We start from the raw sequence: 21162 nt of genomic DNA, 5'->3' as shown, positions 1-21162 counted from the left end.
CCTGCACAGGTGAAGCGGCATTGATGGACACGGGTAGGCTGCATTGATGGACACAGGTAGGTTGGAATTGTTGGGCACAGCTGAAGTGGCATTGATGGACACAGGTAGGCTGCATTGTTGGGCACAGGTGAAGTGGCATTGATGGACACATGTAGGCTGCATTATTGGGCACATGTGAAGTGGCATTGATGGACACAGGTAGGCTGCACTGTTGGGCACAGGTGAAGCGGCATTGATGGACACAGGTAGGCTGCATTGATGGGCACATGTGAGGTTGCTTTGTTGGGCACAGGTGAGGCTGCATTATTGGACACAAGTGAAGCTGCATTGTTGAGCACAGGTGAGGCTGCATTGATGAGCACAGGTGAGGCTGCATTGATGAGCACAGGTGAGGCTGCATTGATGAGCACAGGTGAGGCTGCACTGATGGGCACAGGTGAGGCTGCACTGATGGGCACTGATAAAGTTGTTAATATTTGATTTTATAACTTAATTCTGCATAAAACATTTAAGTGTCATTTAAGAGGGCGTGTTTAGGGGCAGGGTAGGGGTTGGGTGGGGCAACTGGTGACGAATAACCCTTAAGGCCTGGATAGTAGCTCAGGACTTGAAATTTTGAGCCCTGTGCTAGGGCATGCTGAGAATTGCAGTTTGTAGATATCCACATTAATCAATAATGCCCTACAACCCAGACATGGCAAAGTGCAAACATATATGCTTCCAGAGAATTATTTTATTTGGACAAATCACATTTTCTTGCCCCTTTGGGGCTGTCACATTTTCACACAAACGCTGACAAACGGTACACACACTTCTCATGGGGCCTGCTCCGCACAGGCAATAGAATAAATTATTTCATATAGTCATAATATAATATATCTTTTTTTTTTTTTTAAACTCTGAATACTTAGAACATTGTTTTTGCTCAATAACGACCAGGTCACGATAGAACCACACAGCAAGCTTTTAAGTTACACACATTACAATAGTGTTACTGCCACACAAAAATAGACTTGGAATGGATGGGAACACAAAATGGAAAAGTGGGGATGGAAAGGGGGTCATCGGCCAGGTTTGTTTTGTAGGAAGGGATAAGTATAAAGACAGAAGAGGTTGGGAAAAGGGGTGAGGAAAGCTGGGGCACTTCATTAAAGATGTCAACAAAATATAAATGGGAATCGGACCACGGTAAAAGTACACGGCAACACATCACGTGTCAAAAGAACAGAGCCTTACGACAGAACCAGGAGAGTAGATAGTGAGAGAGGCTGTAAGGAGAGCATAGAGAAGTGACAGTGTCATAGAGAGAACAAACAAACATAGAAAATTACCGCTACAGCTTCTGATATATACCGCTATCCATGATTATATATTTTGTATACATATATATACACAGAGGACTGGCACACGTAGGACTTGTGCACACAATCACTGGCCCTAACGAGTGTCCCTCGTAGAGGGTCATCTTGATGGCACGTCTTAATATTACACCTATGTGGCAGCCTCTAAACTCATTCATCATATCTTTGACCATCTGAGAAGACAATAATAATTTTATCATTGCTCTGGAATTTGATAATATATATGTATAAATTATTTATATATATATATATATAAATATGGTTTATAAGCCTCTAGAGTTCTCTCTTCCTCCTGTGTTTTTTATGATTGGTCTCTTCTCCATATCTACCTCTTCATTGGCATTTTGTGAGGAGTAGATTAAGCCGTGCATTACAGGTGAGGGAGCAGGGGTGATGCACACAACCGCAATGCTGGGTGGTAGAAGTGGGATGTGGTGGAAGTTTTTTTTTTTTTTTCAGAAGGGATTATTTTCCCGTTAAGACCCCTTCAGTCAGAGAAGAGACTGGCGAAGGATTTCCTCAGGTTGCGGATCGTTTCGGCCTTCACCTCGTCGTGACTAAGACTGGAGCGTGGAGCTGGTGAGTCTGCAAGGGTGAAGGAGTTGGTGAGGGACTGGGACTTACTGAAGAACAATGACCAGTGATGATGTGGTGGAAGGAAGGAATGGTGGCAAAATGCAAATGAAGTGGAGATAGCAATATGAAAAGAGAGAGAGTTGTTTTATTGAAAATGGTCAAGAAAATGGGTTTAAGCAAGAAAAAAAAGTAGAAAGAAGCACAGAAAAAGGTAGAATCAGGAGAGAATGTGCAAGAGATGAAGACAATGGGACACAAGATATAGGGAAGATGTTATATATGTTGGTTTGTCGGAGGGGGGGGAGAGAAGGGATGTTTAAGGAAGGGGGAGAGAGAAATAATGGTCAGTTAAAGTCATGCATTAATAATCATCCACACTTAAATATCCACAAGTCTCAGACACCATCTACAGGCCTTGAAAAGGAGAGGAGGTATAAATCACAGAACACAGTCAACCTCAGGAAATCAACTGAACCCACCAGACAGCAATGGCTATATCTTGTGTTTTAATATGAACCCTGACTGTTCTAGGCACCCTGTGCCACCTGGGAAGGAGAACTGCCCACATGACCCAACAGGATCCAACCTATAAGTGTACACAAGACCATGAGCAAAACCACATGGTGGTCCAGTCTTTGACAAAAAGCTGTGTCTACCTTACCTAAGCGGCATGCAACAAAGGGATGCAAAAGGTAGTACGTGAAGCTGAAACCTGTGTGGCCCACCCAGAACCTCAAGGGCTCTTACTTAAGCTGCGGCTGGGGTGGGGGCAGCTCTTGGCCAGGCTTCTGAGCCACCTGAGGCTTTTGTGGCCCACCAGGACGTGCCGCACCCTGCCCAGGTCCCTGTGGGTTGGGCCTGGGTTGCTGGGTCATGGGTCGCTGTGGCGGTTGTTGCTGGTGTGGTGGCTGTTGCTGTGGAGGCTGCTGTTGAGGCTGTTGCTGGGGACCACCAGGTCCTGATGGGCGTTGCTGGGGTGGTGGCTGCTGTCCTGGCTGACGGATGCCATGTTGTTGTTGGTGAATTGGTGGTGGTGGCTTCTGCTGAGGGCCTCCAGAGACTGGCTGTCTTGGAGGGCCAGGTTGGCGGGGTTGGGGAGGCTGGACCCCCATTGGCTTTGGGCCTGTTGGCATAGGAGGAACTTGCTGCTGACGTTGGGGTGATTGTGCACTTTGAGGACTTGGCTGCCTTTGAGGGGACTGAGACTGGCGGGGAGATCCCTGCTGTGACCTCATCTGCTGGGGCGGCTGCTGCTGCTGTTGCTGCTGCGGTTGTTGCTGAGGAATCATCTGCCGTTGTTGTGCACCAGGGCTTGGAAGGTTTGGTGAATGCTGTGATGGCTGAGGACCAAGACCTTGAAGCTGTTGTCCTTGGGGTGGAGGTCTCTGTTGGGGTGGAGGACCTCCTTGCCGCTGAGCAGCCTGTGCTGGTGGGGGTCCTCCTAAAACAAAAAACAAAAAATCTAATTAAAATAAGCTATTCCTAATTGACAGATAAGACAAACAAGAGTTAGCAAAACAATATTAAAGTGGATGTTCAGTCAAATTCTAACTATCCTTCAACCTGCTCCCATCCCCATTCTAAGCTTATTCTAACTACCCTGTAGTTAGAAGAATAGATGTCCACACGTACTGCGGGCATTCCTGTCTGGTCACATGATCGGCTCCCAGCGTCGGCTTTATGGGAGAGGAGTCACAGCCAACAATGGATGCCCCATAGTAAGCATATTGGTGATGTCATCACCCAAGCTTTGTAGCCGCTGTCGGCGATCTCTCCTTTTCACTGAAGCTGGACCCTGGAGGAATCAGATGCCAGGACCGGAGCACCTTCAGAAAAGGCAAGTATAGACATCTTTCCTTTACAGGGTAGTTAGAATATGCCTAGAATAAGGGTGGGAGCAGGTTTATACATAAGATAGCTAGGATTTGACTGGACTTCTACTTTAGCATTAAAACAAACAATTCTTAATTAGCATACAGACATTGACCAGGTTTCTATACAAATATATTGAACATAACCTATAGGACCCAACAACTTCAATTTTTTTTCCACTAGAAAGATTGTAGTGGGGTATGTGTCAGTAAGTCAGCACAACATGTACAGTACTTTAGATGTTGTGTTAATACCCCCTCCTTAGTGCAGATAAAAGTGCAAATAATATTAAAAAATAACCACGGTTACAGGTTCTGGGCTGAGCTCGTAACATTATAGTGCTTTGTGATGTAATTCTTATTTAACCCTTTTGCAGCCAGCCAATTCATGTATGGCACACAGTGACACAAAACTGCTTCCAGTTGGCCAGGTCAGTATGCCATATATCAGTTGCATTCACCTTTCTGCTATAATCTTATGGTTACTTCAGTGACCGTGAACTTATAACAGAAACGGTCAGCAGACTCTGCTGAACAAAATAATAGCTGTTACTAGCAGCTATTCATCGAAAATGTGAGCCTCCCCCCCAGGTGTTACCGCCACTGCTCCTGTCCTATTTTCTCCTCTTCCCCGCCGCTCTAACATTTTCTTCTACCCTCACTGACACACAGATCTGATCCCCAGCTGTCCCCTCCTCCACAGTACTGCCAGCTTCTCCTTCTCTCCCTTCCGTCGGCTGTCAGCTGCTGCTGGGGTACAGGGGGATTGGTTTCAGGATGGAGAGCAGTGGGCTGGTAAACATGTCATGTTTACCAACCTATTCTTTTCCTAAATGAACAATGAAGTGAGTGACTGATCACTACTGTTTTCCTTTATAACTGAAGCATATTAAACTGTGTTTGCTATGTTTTCAGTTTCTGATTGAACAGGAAGCCTCTGTACAGAGCACTTCCTGTTCATTCGTTCATTCAGTGCAGAAAAGGAAATTGTGGATCTGTATGATACTGTATCTTTTTCTCTGTCTCAAAAGTAAGACATTAGGGATCTCATTAAACCTTTCATCTCTCACTAAAGCCCTCCCCTAACAGGCGGTCCGTTTGGACAGCGGGCGGTGTCCCTGTCCACTCTGCATAAGCGGAGTAGACACGGACCTGTCATTTGCCTGCTTAGTGGGGATCAGCGAACTGATTCCCAGCTGAGCAGGCGGATCTGCTGCCGGAGCCTGAAAGGGGCCTTAGTCTTCTGGATTGTTCACTTTGGCAGAGTGGTTTTGAAAACAAATTTCTCCATGCCGTGGTGGGGGCAGTATGGAGTTGTTGAGTTCACCTGACACTGATATTGTCTGGTGTCCTCTCAGGCTACTAGAATTGCTGTAGATTAGTGGTAGACTGGAGCCTCAGTGTTCAGCATCTGTTCACATCAGGCGCTGGAACTGGAACCTGTCCCTTAGACATTACACTGTAGATATACAACTATGAGGCTGATATACAACTATGAGGCCTGGCACTCACATACCAGGAAGTGCACTGCTATATTTCAGGAGTTATTTCAGACAAAAAGGTAGTTTTTTTTTTCACTGCTAAAGGCACAAATAACATTTTTAAATGTTCTCTATCACATAACAAATCTTCACTTTCTCTTCACCTTTTGAGTTTAGGTGCACTTTAAAAGGCTTTGTGGTGATCACAGTAGCTGTATGGAACTGGGAATTCTAGTGCAAATATTGTACCAATTGATTTCACACCAGATATAAAATAAACATGTGGAACTGAACATATATGTCATCATTTTAAAGTGCACCTGTCACCTGCAGAAACTAATCCAACTAGCAGGCGAGAGGTAAACCTAAGCAGGCACCAATGTGAATTGGTGCCCTGTGATATTAGATGGTCCATACATTTGCCCAATTATTAAGAATTTCCCAATTTTCCAAAGAACTACCCTGAACGTACAATTACAACTCAAGTCTAGAGACTACCCCGTAAAGCAGTTCATATTATATTCTTTAATAACAACCTACTTGACTCTACTATAATTGTACTAAAGGAGTCATCAATCATGTCTGGGCAAATGCCAATGCTCCTCAATGGATGCTCATTATTCGGTACTTCTTGATGGGGGAAGTCTGTCTTGTTCTTTTCTGTTTTCACACAACACAAGGGCTACAATACTGCAGTATAGATTGATATACAGTATATGTGAGAAGATATATGTTAGATTGCAGGAACCTAATTGTATACTTAAATGCTCTAGAATCCCACCAGATTGCTTTGCCTCAACACTTCTTTCCCACATATCTTTAGGTATCTTAAAGTGAAATAAGTCACTCTCCATTAATTATTAACAGTCCCGTGACCAGTCACAGATCTTAAACTAGCAGAAACAAAGACAAACCAAGACAAACTCCAGGAGTGTCATCCTAAAGCCCCGTACACACGGGCCGAATGTCGGGCAGCATTAACTGCTAGGATTGCTTTTAAAAAAAACAGCATCAGCTGCCCGAAAATAAAAAATTGGGATGATGCCTGTACCTGCAATTTAAACCGGCAACGTAAATGTACGTTAGCCAGTCTTATAGTGGTTAAAGTAGAATTCCAGCTTTAACCTAACTAGCCTTAATTACTTAAAGCGGTAGTAAACCGCTGAAAAAAGAAAAAAAACCTGTAAGACAATGGCATAATGTGCTAGTATGCATCGCATACGTCAGTGGCTGCATGCAGGGTGAATATCTCCTAAACTGTGCACGTTTAGAGATATTCATTTTACCTACAGGTAAGCCTTATTATAGGCTTACGCTTACCTATAGGTAAAATTCACAAAGCGGTGTTTACAACGGCTTTAAATTGTCTGCCATTTGCCATTTTCACTGCTTGCAACTTTATCAGTTCTAAAAGCTTTTTATTGCACGGAGGAAGCCAGACACTCTACTAGATTAGGCAAAGAGTGTATAGAATAGATGATGCAGTATGTAGAAATAACGTCAGTAACACGTCAAGGCATTTGAGACTCTTTTTTCAACACCTCTTTATCCTCCTTGGCGGTATTCCCGAGTGTGGTTCGGGGTGAAATTTCAGTACCATCAGCGGTAACCCCGAGCCACACTCTGGACTGCATCGCAGGATCCTGGAAGAGGTGACTTACCTTGTCCCCACGATGTACTCCTGCTGTGTCCGGCGGCTAAATCTTCCGCCTGATTCTCTGTATGTTACAGCTTCCCTTCCCTGCGAGCGCCACAATGCAGGGGGGTGGAACCAGCGGCAGATTCAAAATGTATAAATCATAATACATTGTAATCTTATTGGATTACATTACTGTATCAAATCATTTGACTTCAGTTTGTCCCCAGTGCTCTGTCCAGTGCCCTTGCCTGCAGTTTTACTGTTCTTTCTGCCTGGAAACTGGGGAACGACCATGGCATCCAAAAAGCGTGCCTCTACAGCAACAGCTGTTTATGACCTGCTGGAAAACAGCAATAGCGATACAGAATCACTTGCAGAATTGAGTGATAGCGATTTGTGGGAAAATTCATCATCAGACACAGAAAGTGATTTCAGCGAAGATCCTGCGACTGAGCTCAGTGATGTGCGGAGTTGGTGCTCTATTGACTGTGGTACAGATCAGGCAGTGCCCTCAAGATTCCCATTTACTGGAGCACCTGGTATGAAAGTGGATGTTGAGGATGACAACCCCTTGGCATACCAACAACTATTTTTGACCGATGAGGTTATTGAAAAAATAGTTACGGAGACAAACCGGTACCAAGAGCAACAAGCTGCTATGCATCAGAAGTTTTTAAGCAGTAAAAAGTGGGAACCAGTGACCAAAGATGACATTTGGAAATTTCTGGGCCTAATAATTCTTCAAGGAGTGGTGGGGAAACCCCTGCAGAAGTGGTATTGGACAACCAATAAATTACTTGCCATTCCATTCTTTGCCACGGTCATGTCAGAGTACAGATTTTCCCTGATAATGAAATATTTGCACTTTGAAAACAATGAAGAATTTGATGAAACTACTCATCCAGCACCAAAACTCAAGAAAATTTGGGAAGTAAATCAAATGATTCTGAAGAATTTCCAACGGAGCTATGTGCCAGATAGAGACATCAGCATAGATGAAAGTCTAATGGCCTACAAGGGAAGGCTCAGCATCAAAGAGAGCACGATTTGGTGTAAAATCCTTCATGCTATGCGAATTGACAACTGGTTACATTTGGAATTCTGTCCTATACACTGGGAAAGGAACCAAATTCAACCCAAAATACAGCAATTATGGAATGGCAACATCTTCCGTTCTTTCACTGATTGAGCCATTGCTAAATCAGGGCTATTGTGTAACTACACACAACTTTTACACATCTCCTGAACTTTGAGTTCCTTCTGCAGAACAAAACGGATGCCTAAGGAACCGTTAGGGATAACCGGCGTGACATGCCGCCAATCTTTGGCAATAAGAAGCTCAAAACTGGAAAAATGGTTGCTTGGTAGAAAGGCAAAATGATGGCACTGCGATGGCGTGACAGAAAAGATGTGTGCCTAATGAGTACAGTCCATAATACCTCCACTGTTATGGTACTCACAAAAAGCGGGAAAGACACCATGAAGCCAAAAGTAGTGATAGACTACAACAACACCAGGAGTTGTTGACAGAGCTGACCAAGCAATGACATTCTATCCAGCAATGAGAAAACAACAAAAAAAAAGAAGATCTTCAGGCATCTTCTTGAGCAATGCTTGTGGAATGCCTACATTCTGCTAAAAAAAAAAAAGACTGACATGCCTGTGGTTCATGCTGACTTTATTTGGAAAGTTGCCGAACTGATCTTTTTGAACCACCAAACACAAATGGCTGTGAATAGAGCTGGATGTTGTGCTGCTGGCTTTGTCAACCTGGAACGCCTGACTGGTCATCACTTCATGGACCACATCCCACCAACCGAGAAAAAGTCAGCACCCACAAGGATGTGCGTGGTTTGTTGCTCCAAAGCGTGATGACAGTGGAAAGAAAATCCGAAAGGAAACCAGGTTCCATTGTCCTGATTGTGACGTTGAACTTTGTGCAGTCCCATGTTTCAAAATTTATCATACCCGGAATGTTTACTGAAGCAATATGACTAGTAATATTGCACCGTTGTTTGGACAAATTTGATTTGATTATATCATTAACTAAAATGTATTGAATAAAAAGTATTATTATTATAATATTATTATTTATAGTTATTTATTATATTATAATTTATGATTTTGTGTTTCAAACTTTATCATACCCGGGATGTCTAAAAGACTCTTGTTTTGACAGATTTAAGTGACTTATTCCTAAGAATAAGAGGCCTACAATATAAAACGCCAAATTTCCCTGCAAAACAATTGTACTGCTTTCAGCATCAAAAATCTGACATAATCATGCCGCCAGGGAAGTTAAGAGGGGGTGGTCTATACACTGGGAGCACCTTGAAATTCAAACTGGAATGCTGTAGCTTAGTTATGATTATGGAATAATCCAGAGTAAGCAATTGATATAATGCGTGATGAAACAAACTCAGTTCTTAGTGGCTGACCTAGCTGTTAATAGAGAAAGTAAAGAAAGACATGTACCTTGTGGAGGAGGTCTTTGTTGTGCAGGAGTGGGAGAACGAGAGGGAACAGGTTGAACCTAGAAAAGAAGATACATATTATCAAATCCATATGTGAGGGAGATATATGGGCTGAGAACATAGAAATAATATCAAGCAGAATCTCTTCTTGTACCTGGGGCTGCTGTCCATGTACAGAGCGGCTGGGAGATGAGCCACTGTGCAGAGCCTGGGCCATCTTACTAACCACCAATTCTGCTATAAGTTGACGGTCTTCTTCTTGCTGGTCTCCAATTAAAGGCATAGAGCAGCCAACAACCTAGAAGACAGAGGCAGTGATCAGCTGGGTCTTTAGAGGAAGATGTAAGGTATACACAGACATAGTTCAGTAGCTTGTTCCCAACCCACTGCAAGCCAGCCTTGTGCAACAAAATGCTTTTTGTTTCAATTTTATTGTAGTAAGTAAAATCGTATATGCGGCACCTATCCATAAGCATCTTATAACATCACAAAGAATAATCATAAGTGACAAAGTATAGTCACAAAGAAATCCAATGACAAACGGATATCAAAAAGTGTAAAAAAAATTAGTGCAGGTGTCATTTCGGTGTAAATCACTTAGATTATATTTTGAGATATTATTAGAATTTAGAATAGTGCTTTGAGCAACACCTGTCACTACTGACTGGCATTCACTGTCTTTCAGTGATAAACAAATTACAGTTGAACAGCTGCTGTATTGTCAATCTGGAAGAAAAGGAGTGGACGTTATAAACCTAAAGCATCTAAACCCAAAAACAAAAATGTAATATATTGCAGTTCGTGGTTGCAGTTAGTGGTGGCTGCATTCGTTTACGGGCTTTTTTTATTTTATTTATATTCACCTGGTGATTCTGCCAGAAACACACAGTCCTAGGATGACAACAATAACTCACCCTACTGTATGAGGACAACAGAAACAGGATCAAACTACTGGAAACTCCTCCTGTTGTCTTGTACAAACATAGATGGGTGGGATCATGTAGTCCTCAGAACAATATATCTAATAACAGAGCAGCCCAGGCACAGGAATTGATCAGGTGAGAGGACTTCTGGCAAGATAAATGGGAATCTTTGCACTTATCAAACATAAAACATGCTTTTAATTGTATATTTAAAGGAATTGTAAATATATTAATGCATTAAGATATCTTATGGATTAAGATAAAAAAACCTTCTGTGTGTAGCAGCCACCCCAGCACCCCCTAATACTTACCTGAGCCCCCTCTCTGTCCAGCGATGTCCATGAATCCTTCAGCCATCTGGGACTCTCCCTCCTGATTGGCTAAGACACAGCAGCGGCACCATTGGCCCCGCTGTCAATCAGTCAGCCAATCATGGGAGAGAGGGGGCGGGGCCGAAAGGCAGCTCTGTGTCTGAATGGACACATGAAGCTGCAGTTCGGCTCGGGTGCCCCCATAGAAGGCTGCTTGCTGTGGGGGCACTAAACAGGAGGTAGGAGCCAGGAGCAGCAAAGAGGGACTCGAGAAGAGGAGGATCCATTTTGCTCTGTGCAAAACCAACTGCATAGAACAGGTAAGTATAACATGTTTGTTGTTTTTTTTTTTTTTTTTTTTTTTTATTAACAAGACTTTACAATTACTTTAACACACCAAAAGGGAGCAAAAAAAAAGAATTTTGTAAATTCTTATCTTTCAGTACTGTACAGTACAGGATGCAGGCAAAGAGTATTTGTAGACCGTGTATAGACTCAAACCTTCAGGTGATTAGACACTGCCAAGCCTTTAGCAAAACGCCCCCTGGGCACCTCCTTATAACTCAAGCAATCTGCAAGCAATGCAGAGTAACTAAGGATTGGAAGAGAGGGTGGCTTGGTTTTCCATACTGTACTCCAAGATATGGAATTTAAGGTAAAGTTCCTTGTATCTTAATCGTAAAATACAAGACACAGGCAAAGTATTCCTACACCCTGGGACATTCCCAAGGAATAAATGAGAAGGGTGGGCAACAACAACAAGGGTCAACAGACCCAACTTTAGAGTGCTGTCTTTATCATTTGATCTGGTAGAATAGGTGTGTAAAAAGGAAAGAAGAGATTTGTCCTCGAAAGTGTAAGCTCTAGGCTTCGTATTTCTTATCCATCTCATTATGGTGAGCTTGGGAGCAGGCTATCCCTTGTGAGGTCCTGAGGACAAGACAAATAGGGAATCTGTTTGAAGCTGTAGCTTTGAGGGTAATGACAGATTTTCTTTGGATGCTGTGGAGCAGAGCTTAAGGATGGTAGAACTGTGTCCTTGTTGAAGTGGAAGACCGATACAACCTTGGGAAGAAAGGATGGTCTTGGGCGTAAGACAATCTTGTCTTTCCGAAGTATGAGAAACAGCTCTTTACAGGACAGAGCTGCCAACTCAGAACACGTCTGACCAATAGTAACCAAAAAAGTGGCTTTCAGAAGAGGTAATCTAAGGGAATGTCCCTGATGGATTCAAAGAGGGGGTACTGCAGGGCAAAGATAATCAAGTTGAGTTCTCAAGCAAGCACAGAGTGCTGCAATGGGGGCCTTAATGCGAGATACACCTTGAAGAAAAAGTCTTTACGAGGGTGAACGAAGCCAGATGTCTTTGAAAGAGAATGCACATGGCCAAGACCTATGCTTTAGAGTGCTTAAGGCCAAGTTTGGGTCAAGACCTGATTGTAGGAAGGCCAGAATGCGAGGCACAGAGCAGTCTCTGGGATAGAAGTGCCTGTTCAGGCACAAAAGAATTTCCAGGTGAATAGACCTTCCTGGAAATGGCTTTTTTTGCTTTTTGCAAGGTAGGAATAGCAGATTTATGCCTCGTTTCCACTGAGCGGATCGGTTCGGGTCGGTACAGTTTGAATGGCCTAGAATGGTCCGGTCTATTCTGGTGAGCGTTTCCACTGCAAGTGGGACCACAAGGGGCCATACAGGGTTTAGAAAAATGCCTCAGCATAGCACAGCAGAGGGTTTTCTGTCAGCCAATCAGTGGAATGTATCGTAGCTCCGCCCTAACCGAACCGTTCCATTTTCTATGGCCCCACATCTGAAGCAGGACCCTGAATGGAGCGGTACGGTTCGGTTGTATGGGCCGCTTTCATAATGGAAACACCCAAAATAGCGTACCGTACCGAACCGAACCGATCCGCTCAGTGGAAACGAGGCATTAGAGACCCCTCTATCTTCTATGACCTGCACTTCATGCCGTTAAATTCAAAGACTGAAGCAGGATGGACTAGTGGGATTGTCTGCTATAAGTCTAAATATATCTGTGTACCAGGTTCACCTGAGCCAGTTCAGTGCAATTAGAATCATCACTTCCCTCTCTTGCTCTATCCTTTTTGCAGACAAGGCAGAATTTGCCCTAAGGGAAAGCACTGAGGCTAGGATGTCTACATCCAGAGTCCCCCATTTTTGACATATCAGAATAAAAATGTCTGGGTGAAGGCCCCATTCCTTTTGATCCAGGCAGTGGTGGCTGAGGTAGTCTGCTTTCCAATTTTCCACTCCTGGGATGTGGTCTTCAGAGATCGCTGGACCGTTAGTTTCCATCCATGTGATTATCTGACTTGCTTCCTTCAAGGCTGCATGGCTCCTGATGCCCCCTTTATGGTTAATGTAAGCCACAGCCATGGCATTGACTGCACACTGATTGAGTGTCCTCGCAGAAGAGGGGTTCAGTGCTGCAGAGGCATTCAAACTGCTGTGAGCTCCTGGATGTTGATGGGGAGCTTTGATTCCACAGATAATCATGTTACCTGGACCTTGAGGTACTGGAACACCCATCCCCAGCCTGAAAGACTGGCATCTTTCGTTATCACTTTCCAGTGATAGAGAAGGAAAGACCTCCTTATTGTTAAGGCTGGGCATTAAATCCACCAAGATAGGGAGTTCCTTGCTTGGCTGGACAGGAGCATTGATAGGTCAAGAGAAGGAGCATGTCTGTTGACAGGATGTTGTATTAGAGAGCTTTTAAATTAAATTTGGCAAATCATACATCCTCGATGGAGGCTACCCTGAGGCCTAGAATTCTCATAAAGAATCTCGTTGTCTTTGACCTCGATTTTTGAGCATGGGCTCTGCGAGAATTTGCTTTTCTGGCAGAAAAACTTTACTTGGGATGTGTCCAGGAGCAGACCCAAGTATTCCAGGCAAAGAGAAGGCTGGGGAGCAGATTTTTTTTACTATGTTAGAACCATAGATTGGGTTTCCTCAAGAAAGACTTAGGAATAGTATATTACAAATAAATACTATGTCACACTCTGGGATCCCACTTGGCCATCGCGTCTCTGAAATTGCAGCCGCTAAGTCCAACCCCCCACCGGCCGCCTGTCTCACAGTAGAGTGAACCAGAAGTCGCCTCCAACTCCTCGACTCTGATGTTTAGTTGTACACAAACAGGAGAAGGAGGTAGCGGGGAGGAGGGACACCGCTCTACATGTGTCAGTAAGTTTAATATACTCTGTAGATGGAGACTTGCAGAGGAGGGGGACAGAGTGACTGGAAAGGGGGGCAAGTTAAAAAGATGTACACTTGGAGGAGTGATGGGGGGAAGGTCTGATATGTGCTGAGGGACTTATGATAAAAGAGGGGGTTAGATTTGAAATTGCAGTGGCCAGACCTAAACCTAGTAGCTCTCACCCACTTTGTGTCTGTTTGCCCCATGTTGGCATTGTTTCCACCATAGCATTTTCTTTGGCAGAGCAGAGTAGGACTGGCCAGGAGGGATTACTTTGATGCAGTTGGCCAGCTTAACAATGTATTGCAATACGTGTGAACAAAAAATCCCTGTTTTTTTAATTGCAAAGTTTGCTGAAAAAAAGGTATATAGCAGTGTGTAGAGCAGGGATCCTCAAACTACGGCCCTCCAGCTGCTGCAGAACTACACATCCCATGAGGCATTGTAAAACTCTGACATTCACAGATATGACTAGGCATGATGGAAATTGTAGTTCCTGAACAACTGGAGGGCCATAGTTTGAAGACCCCTGATGTGGAGGGTTATCCAGTATTTCTAGTATTTCTATTTCTATGATCACACCCCTTTAGCACACCCCTTTAGCACCTGATAGGTTATATGCAAGTACAAGCTATTGGGATCTGAGCACAGGTATATCTTGTTTCTGTTGTATTGCAGATCAGTGACCAGACCTAAACCTAATAGCTCTCTCTGACTTTGTGTCTGTTTGCCCCATGTTGGCAGTGTGTCCGCTGTAGCATTTGCGTAGGCAGAGCAGAGCAAGACTGGCCAGGAGGGATTACTTTGATGCAATTGGCCAGCTTAAACATGTAGTGCAGTATGTGTGACCAAAAATATCATTGTTTTTTGATTGCAAAGTTTGCTAATAGGGTATATAGCAGTGTGTAGAGGGTTATCCAGTATTTCTAGTGTTAACATATGGCCACACCCCTTTAACACTTGATAGATTATATGCATGTACAAGCTATTGTGATCTGAGCACAGGTACTGTATAACGTGATTCTGGATTTTAAAACCAGCCCCCTGCACCCCCTTCTAGCACAAGCCCTTTCCCTTCCAAACGCACACCCCCCCAGCACATATAGCCGCACCCTGTTCCAGCACAAGCCCTTCCCCCTTCCAAAGCACCCCTCAACACATATCCAACCCACCCTCACCCCCATGCCAGCACAAGTCCTCTCCCCTTCCAAAGTGCCCCCTAGCAATTATCCTGTTATCCCCCTCCCCCAAATCAAAGAGATGCCAGCTGCCACTGCAAGGATGATTGTGGCATCTGGGACCCCAGGCACCCCACAAGAGATGCAGGGCAATTGCCCATATTCCTGCCCTCTGTCAGGCAAGCTAGTGGAGCTAAGTGCTGAAATTTGTTCTGCCACTGGGCTCCATGACTCAGCCCGGATTCATAAGACACTGCGGGAGGATGAACATTTGTATTAGAAGGGAGATTTGGGGGAGGATAATTGTGCTTGAAGGGGGGAAGTTTTTGCTGGGAGAAGAAATTGGGGGGGATATTAGGTGCTGGGAAGGGGATTGGGCAGGGGGAGAGGATTTGTGCTGGGGGGATTTGGAGAGGTGAATCAGGTGAAGGGAATTGAGGGGGGATGGGGATTAGTTCTGGGATTGGGAAGAAGGGGGGGGGTCGGTCTGTGACTCCGGATTTCAGGAGGGTGGAGGAGGACTTGTGCTGAGAAAGGAGGAAGAAGAGTTGTTTTTTTTGGGGGGGGGGGGGATTTGTTTTGGGATGGGGTAAAATGTTTTTTGCTGGAGGGGGTGAGCATGCAGATTAGTGCTGTATTTTTTATTGTTTTGGAGGGGAGAGGATTTTTAGTGTGAAATGGGGGAGAGTATTGCTTGCAGGGGGGATGTTGCACTCTTCTTACCCCTACACTGTAATGGAAGAGTTTTATTATTTTTTTTAATGATTATGCTGAGGTTTATACAAGTCTTTGAGACTGGCACAGCAATCGAAGTATATTTCATGGGTACAAGAATGCTTTTGTTATATTTAACCACTTGCAAGCAGGCCATAGCCAAATGATGGCTACAGCGCAGTCGGCTAATTCTGGGAGGGCGTACAATAAAGTCCTCCAAGAACCGTGCTTCCCACGCGCCCCCCCCTGTCCGTGATTGCCGGGTTCGCTGGACCCGGGGCATCATGAATCGCGGTAAAGGGCCAATGACACGTGATTGCTCTGTCCAATGACGGAGGAGCGATCAAAATGTAAACAATCCGGGGTCATACAGGGGTTCAGCTCTCTCCTCACACTGATACAGCGTGCGAGGAGAGGAGATAGATCAAGTGCCAAAAAGTGAGTCTCATTCATTTTTAAAGTGCCACATCAGTGCTCTTCTGTGCCCTACAGTGCCACCTGTGCCACTACAGTGCCATCAGTGCTAATCTGTGCCATCAGTGCCACTACAGTGCTCATATGTTCCATCAGTGTCACATCTGTGCCACATCAGTGCCCCTACAGAGTTCATCTGTGCCCTACAGTGCCATCAGTGCCACTACAGTGCCCATCAGTGCTTACCTGCCCCTCTACAGTGCCCATCAGTGTCACTACAGTGCCCAATAGTGCACATCAGTGCCAATAAGTGAGTGCTCATCAGTGCCACCCTATCAGTGGATCCTCGTCCGTGCCGCTTCATCAGTGCTAGGTAATCAGTGCAACCTCATCAGCGCACATAAGTGCACCCTTATTAGCACCCATCAGTGCAGCCTCTTCAGCAACCAGCAGTGCAGCCTCTTTAGACCAGCCTCATCAGCACCCATCAGTGCAGCCACATCTGTCCTAGTGTCACCAGTATGGCGAAAAAAATCTTTTTCCAGTGAGGAGGCATACCAGCTTCTTAGCCTGAGCAAAGAGAGCAGCGGGGAGCTCTCTGAGTCTGAGTCCAATTCTGTTTTGGCTTATGAACCCATTTTAAGCAGTGCGTCTGCTACAGAATCAGAGGAAGAGGAACGTGTGCTCATAAAACGAAGGCAATCTGGTGGGGAGCAGGCTACTACAGGTAGAGCAGTGGCATCAACCAGCAGCTCCGTGCTATCCACCTTTAATGCAGTGGCATCCACAAGAATGGAGTACCACTGCAAGAAAGGCCAAGCACTAGTGGGGTGTCATCTCAGGCCCAAAGGGTTAGGACCCATGCCAGCCTTTCCTATGCCTTTCAAAACCCTCTGTGACCTAATTCAGGAGCAGCAAACATCCCCCTTTTACCGCCCAGCCAGGTGTCCAGGTGAACACAGAACATTTTGCCCTTATTGATTTTCTTAATTACATTTTTACCGAAGACCTATTATCTTCCATTGTGGTCCAGTGCCCTCTATGCACAACAGTTCATATCAACAAACCATGAAGGAAATTAAATTACTTTAAAAAAAATGAATTATACTCCTACTGGTACAACCCCATCCACCACATGCCAATCTTCTCCTTCCTTATGCCAAGATCAAGATACCTAATGATTGTGGCTCCTCTATTACAATGACAACACTCAGTGCCCTCCCCGACATAACCCAGCTTATGACAATTTTTTGAAAGTTCGGCCACTTCTAAATTTTTTTTCTCTGAGAAATTCCCCCCAGTTATTTACCCCCGAATATCTTGGTGGATGAGTCACTTGTCAAATTCACAGGCAGGCTGGGCTTCAAGCAGGTTATCCACAGCAAAAGAGCCTGATATGGGGTTAAGCTCTACAAACTATGTGACTGATCCATGGTGTACAGTTATGCCTTCCTGGTGTACGAGTACATTGGAGCCAGCAGAAAAGTTGTTTGGGAGCTTGTCTATTCACTCCTTGAAAAGGGTTACCATCTATATGTGGATAATTACTACACAAGCTTGCCCCTCTTCCGCAATCTTCACCGGAGGAGGAATCCAGCATGTGGTACAGTGAGAACCAATAGAAATGGCTTCCTGCAAAGGCTCGTTAATGAAAGACTATGATTAGGGGAGACGGCCTCTTTGCGGAATGATGACATATTGGCTATCAGGTGGAGGGACAGACAAAGCGTGAACATGCTCTCATCAATCCATGACGATTATTATATTATATTATATCCCAGTTATTTACCCCCGAATATCTTGGTGGATGAGTCACTTGTCAAATTCACAGGCAGGCTGGGCTTCAAGCAGGTTATCCACAGCAAAAGAGCCTGATATGGGGTTAAGCTCTACAAACTATGTGACTGATCCATGGTGTACAGTTATGCCTTCCTGGTGTACGAGTACATTGGAGCCAGCAGAAAAGTTGTTTGGGAGCTTGTCTATTCACTCCTTGAAAAGGGTTACCATCTATATGTGGATAATTACTACACAAGCTTGCCCCTCTTCCGCAATCTTCACCGGAGGAGGAATCCAGCATGTGGTACAGTGAGAACCAATAGAAATGGCTTCCTGCAAAGGCTCGTTAATGAAAGACTATGATTAGGGGAGACGGCCTCTTTGCGGAATGATGACATATTGGCTATCAGGTGGAGGGACAGACAAAGCGTGAACATGCTCTCATCAATCCATGACGACACCTACGTGGAAATCCCCAGAAAAAAATGTCCCAATCCAGAAACCAGCTTGTGTCCACGACTATAATTTGTTTATGGGAAGAATCAACTTCAGTGATTAAATGATCGAACCCTACCTTCCCACAAGAAAAACCCGCCATTGATATAAAATAGTCTCTATTTATTTTATCAGTTTGGCCATGTATAATACTTATATTATTTACCGTAAATCTACCGAGACCCCCATATCCTATCTTGATTACCAAGAAGAAATTATCACCACACTATTGTACCCTGAAGGCCCACCAGAAAGCATTCGCTCTGATTCAGTGAGCAGACTCCACTAACGCCACTTTACTGATAAACGAATCCACCCTCCGTGAAACAGGCCAAAGACGTGCTGGGTGTGCTCCAGAAGAGGCGTTAGAAGAGACACTGCTTATTATTGTCCCCAATGTCCTTCCCAACCAGGCCTCTGTATAGGTGACTGTTTAGTGAAGTATGGTAAATGTGATTCTCAATTCCTGTCATTTACCTCCACACCTCTTATGCCACTGCACTAAACTGTACATACCGCTGCCTTCTCCAGAACTGACCCTGGCCTGTTATATGACCCTGGCCTGTTAAATTGTCATTCCCAGATTAGGGTCTGGAGCTCGGAGGCTTCAAAGACATTTGGGTGGGAGAAGCCTTTATCTCTGTCCCCATTCTTTCCTGGCCTGCTACCTGTACTATGTACCATGTTCCTGCCTACTACCAGGGCCAATATTTTGGCACTGCTGGCAATATCTCTAACTGCACTGACCCTGGACTGTATATGGACAGTATTCCTTCCTGTAATGATTATGGACAATATTCCTGCCTGCTGCCTGGACAATTCTTTTTTATGTCATTGACCACGTCCCTGCCTGCTGTTTAGATCACTACTCTCCTCCTGTGGACAACTATACTACTAAAACCACAGGTAATCTTTTGTTTACCCTTTGCTCAGCAGAATGTATTTTGGGGCGTAATTCTTGGTTATATGTACATGCTATGTGTTAGAAATATGAAGGGCCTTCAAAAATGCGATAGGTTTTCAGTAAATTAGAACAAATGACAGTGCTCCTTGCATGTTGGGCCTCTGTATATGGCCAAGCTGTGTAAAAGTCTCACACATGTGGTATCACCATACTCAGGAGGAGTAGCAGAATGTATTTTGGGGTGTAATTTGTGGTATGCGCATGCTGTGTCTTAGAAATATCTTATAAGTGGACAACTTTGTGTGAAATAAAATGGGTTTTCATTTTTCCCCCACATTTTCCAAAAACGTTTGAAAAAAAATGACATGTTCAAAAGACTCATAATGCCTCATAGATTATACGTTAGGGTGTTTGCTTTTCAAAATGGGGTCATTTTGTGGGCGATTCCATTGTCCTGGTGCTCCAGGTGGTTGAGAAATGAGATGGGTAATTTATGCTCCTAGAACACGTGAAGGTGCTACTTCAATGTTGGGCCTCTGTATGTGGCCAGGCTGTGTAAAAGTCTTACACATGTGGTATCACCATACTCAGGAGGAGTAGCAGAAAGTATTTTGGAAACAATCAAGAAAATATTTGCTTGACGGCCACACTCTGAAGTAACACCTTTATTGCATAATGTAAAATCCACACAGCTAATGCGTTTCACACCATTATAGGTGCGTAATCATATGATTAAGCACCTACAATGGTGTGAAACATGTTAGCTGCCATTGCTGTACCCCTCTCATCCATGGATTGACCGTTTTGATTTTACAATATGCAATAAAGGTGTTACTTCAGAGTCCAGCAAATCCTTTTCTTGATGTTTGTATGTTGCAGAGCCAGCACCTGTATGCCTGAGAATGGGACAGGTGATTCATGGGATTGCATGCCTAGAGCAATGTGAACTCTTTTTGTTTCACCCAGAATGTATTTTAGGGTGTCATTTTTGCTATGTACATGCTATGTGTTGGAAATATCTTCTAAATGGACAACTTTGTGTAAAAAAAAAAAAAAAAAAAATGCGTTTTCTTTTTTTTCCCACAACTTTCAAAAACTTCTGGAAGAAAATGACATGTTCAAAAGACTCATTATGTCTCATAGATTACATGTTGGGGTGTTTGCTTTTCAAAATGGGGTCATTTTGTGGCCATTTCCATTGTCTTGGCTCCAGGGCCTTCAAAGGTGTAATAGGTAGTTGAGAAATGAGATGTGTAATTTATGCTCCTAGAACGCCTGAAGGTGCTACTTCAATGTTGGGCCTCTGTATGTGGCCAGGCTGTGTAAAAGTCTCACAAATGTGGAATCACCATAGTCAGGAGGAGTAGCAGAATGTATTTTGGGGTGTAATTTGTGCTATGCACATACCATGTGAGAGAAATAACCCGTTAATATGACAATTTTGTGGAAAAAAATATATATATTTTGCAAAGAATTGTGGGAAAAAATGACAACTTCAAAAAACTCACCATACCTCTTACTAATTACCTTGGAATGTCTACTTTGCAAAAAGGGGTCATTTGGGGAGAAATTTGGACTTTCCTTGCTTGTTAGTGTCTCAAGAAATGATAGGCCGTCAGTACATAAGGTGTGATTCATTTTCAATGATTGCCACCATAGCTTGTAGACTCTATAACCTTCACAAAGACCAAATAATATACACTTATTTGGGTTATTTTTACTAAAGATATTTAGCAGTATAACTTTTGGCCAAAATTTATGAAAAAAAATTACTAGTTTGTAAAATTTTATAACAGAAACGAAGAAAAATGCATTTTTTAAA

General features: G+C 43.9%; 1 protein-coding gene across 4 annotated transcripts in view; it reads right to left on the bottom strand.

Annotated features, from left to right (window-relative positions):
- Window positions 1-713: 713 nt before the first annotated feature.
- The window catches only part of SYN1 (synapsin I), a 277136-nt gene continuing 256687 nt past the window's right edge, over window positions 714-21162 (bottom strand). The window contains exons 10-13 of one of the 4 annotated variants that reach the window (XM_073599890.1): window positions 9557-9700; window positions 9404-9461; window positions 2650-3378; window positions 714-1946 (exon numbers count right to left, since the gene is read on the bottom strand). In XM_073599890.1, the coding sequence (XP_073455991.1) occupies window positions 2681-3378; window positions 9404-9461; window positions 9557-9700 (900 nt within the window). In that variant the 3' untranslated portion in view covers window positions 714-1946; window positions 2650-2680. Of the gene's footprint in view, window positions 1985-2649; window positions 3379-9403; window positions 9462-9556; window positions 9701-21162 lie in introns of all 4 variants that reach the window. The other 3 variants (XM_073599887.1, XM_073599888.1, XM_073599889.1) reach the window with 3 other exon arrangements.

The sequence above is a fragment of the Aquarana catesbeiana genome, linkage group LG09 (assembly GCF_042186555.1).
Source record: "Aquarana catesbeiana isolate 2022-GZ linkage group LG09, ASM4218655v1, whole genome shotgun sequence".
NCBI lineage: Eukaryota > Metazoa > Chordata > Amphibia > Anura > Ranidae > Aquarana > Aquarana catesbeiana.
The sequence above is the reverse complement of the archived record's forward strand: the minus strand, read 5'-3'. Positions and strand labels throughout refer to the sequence as shown.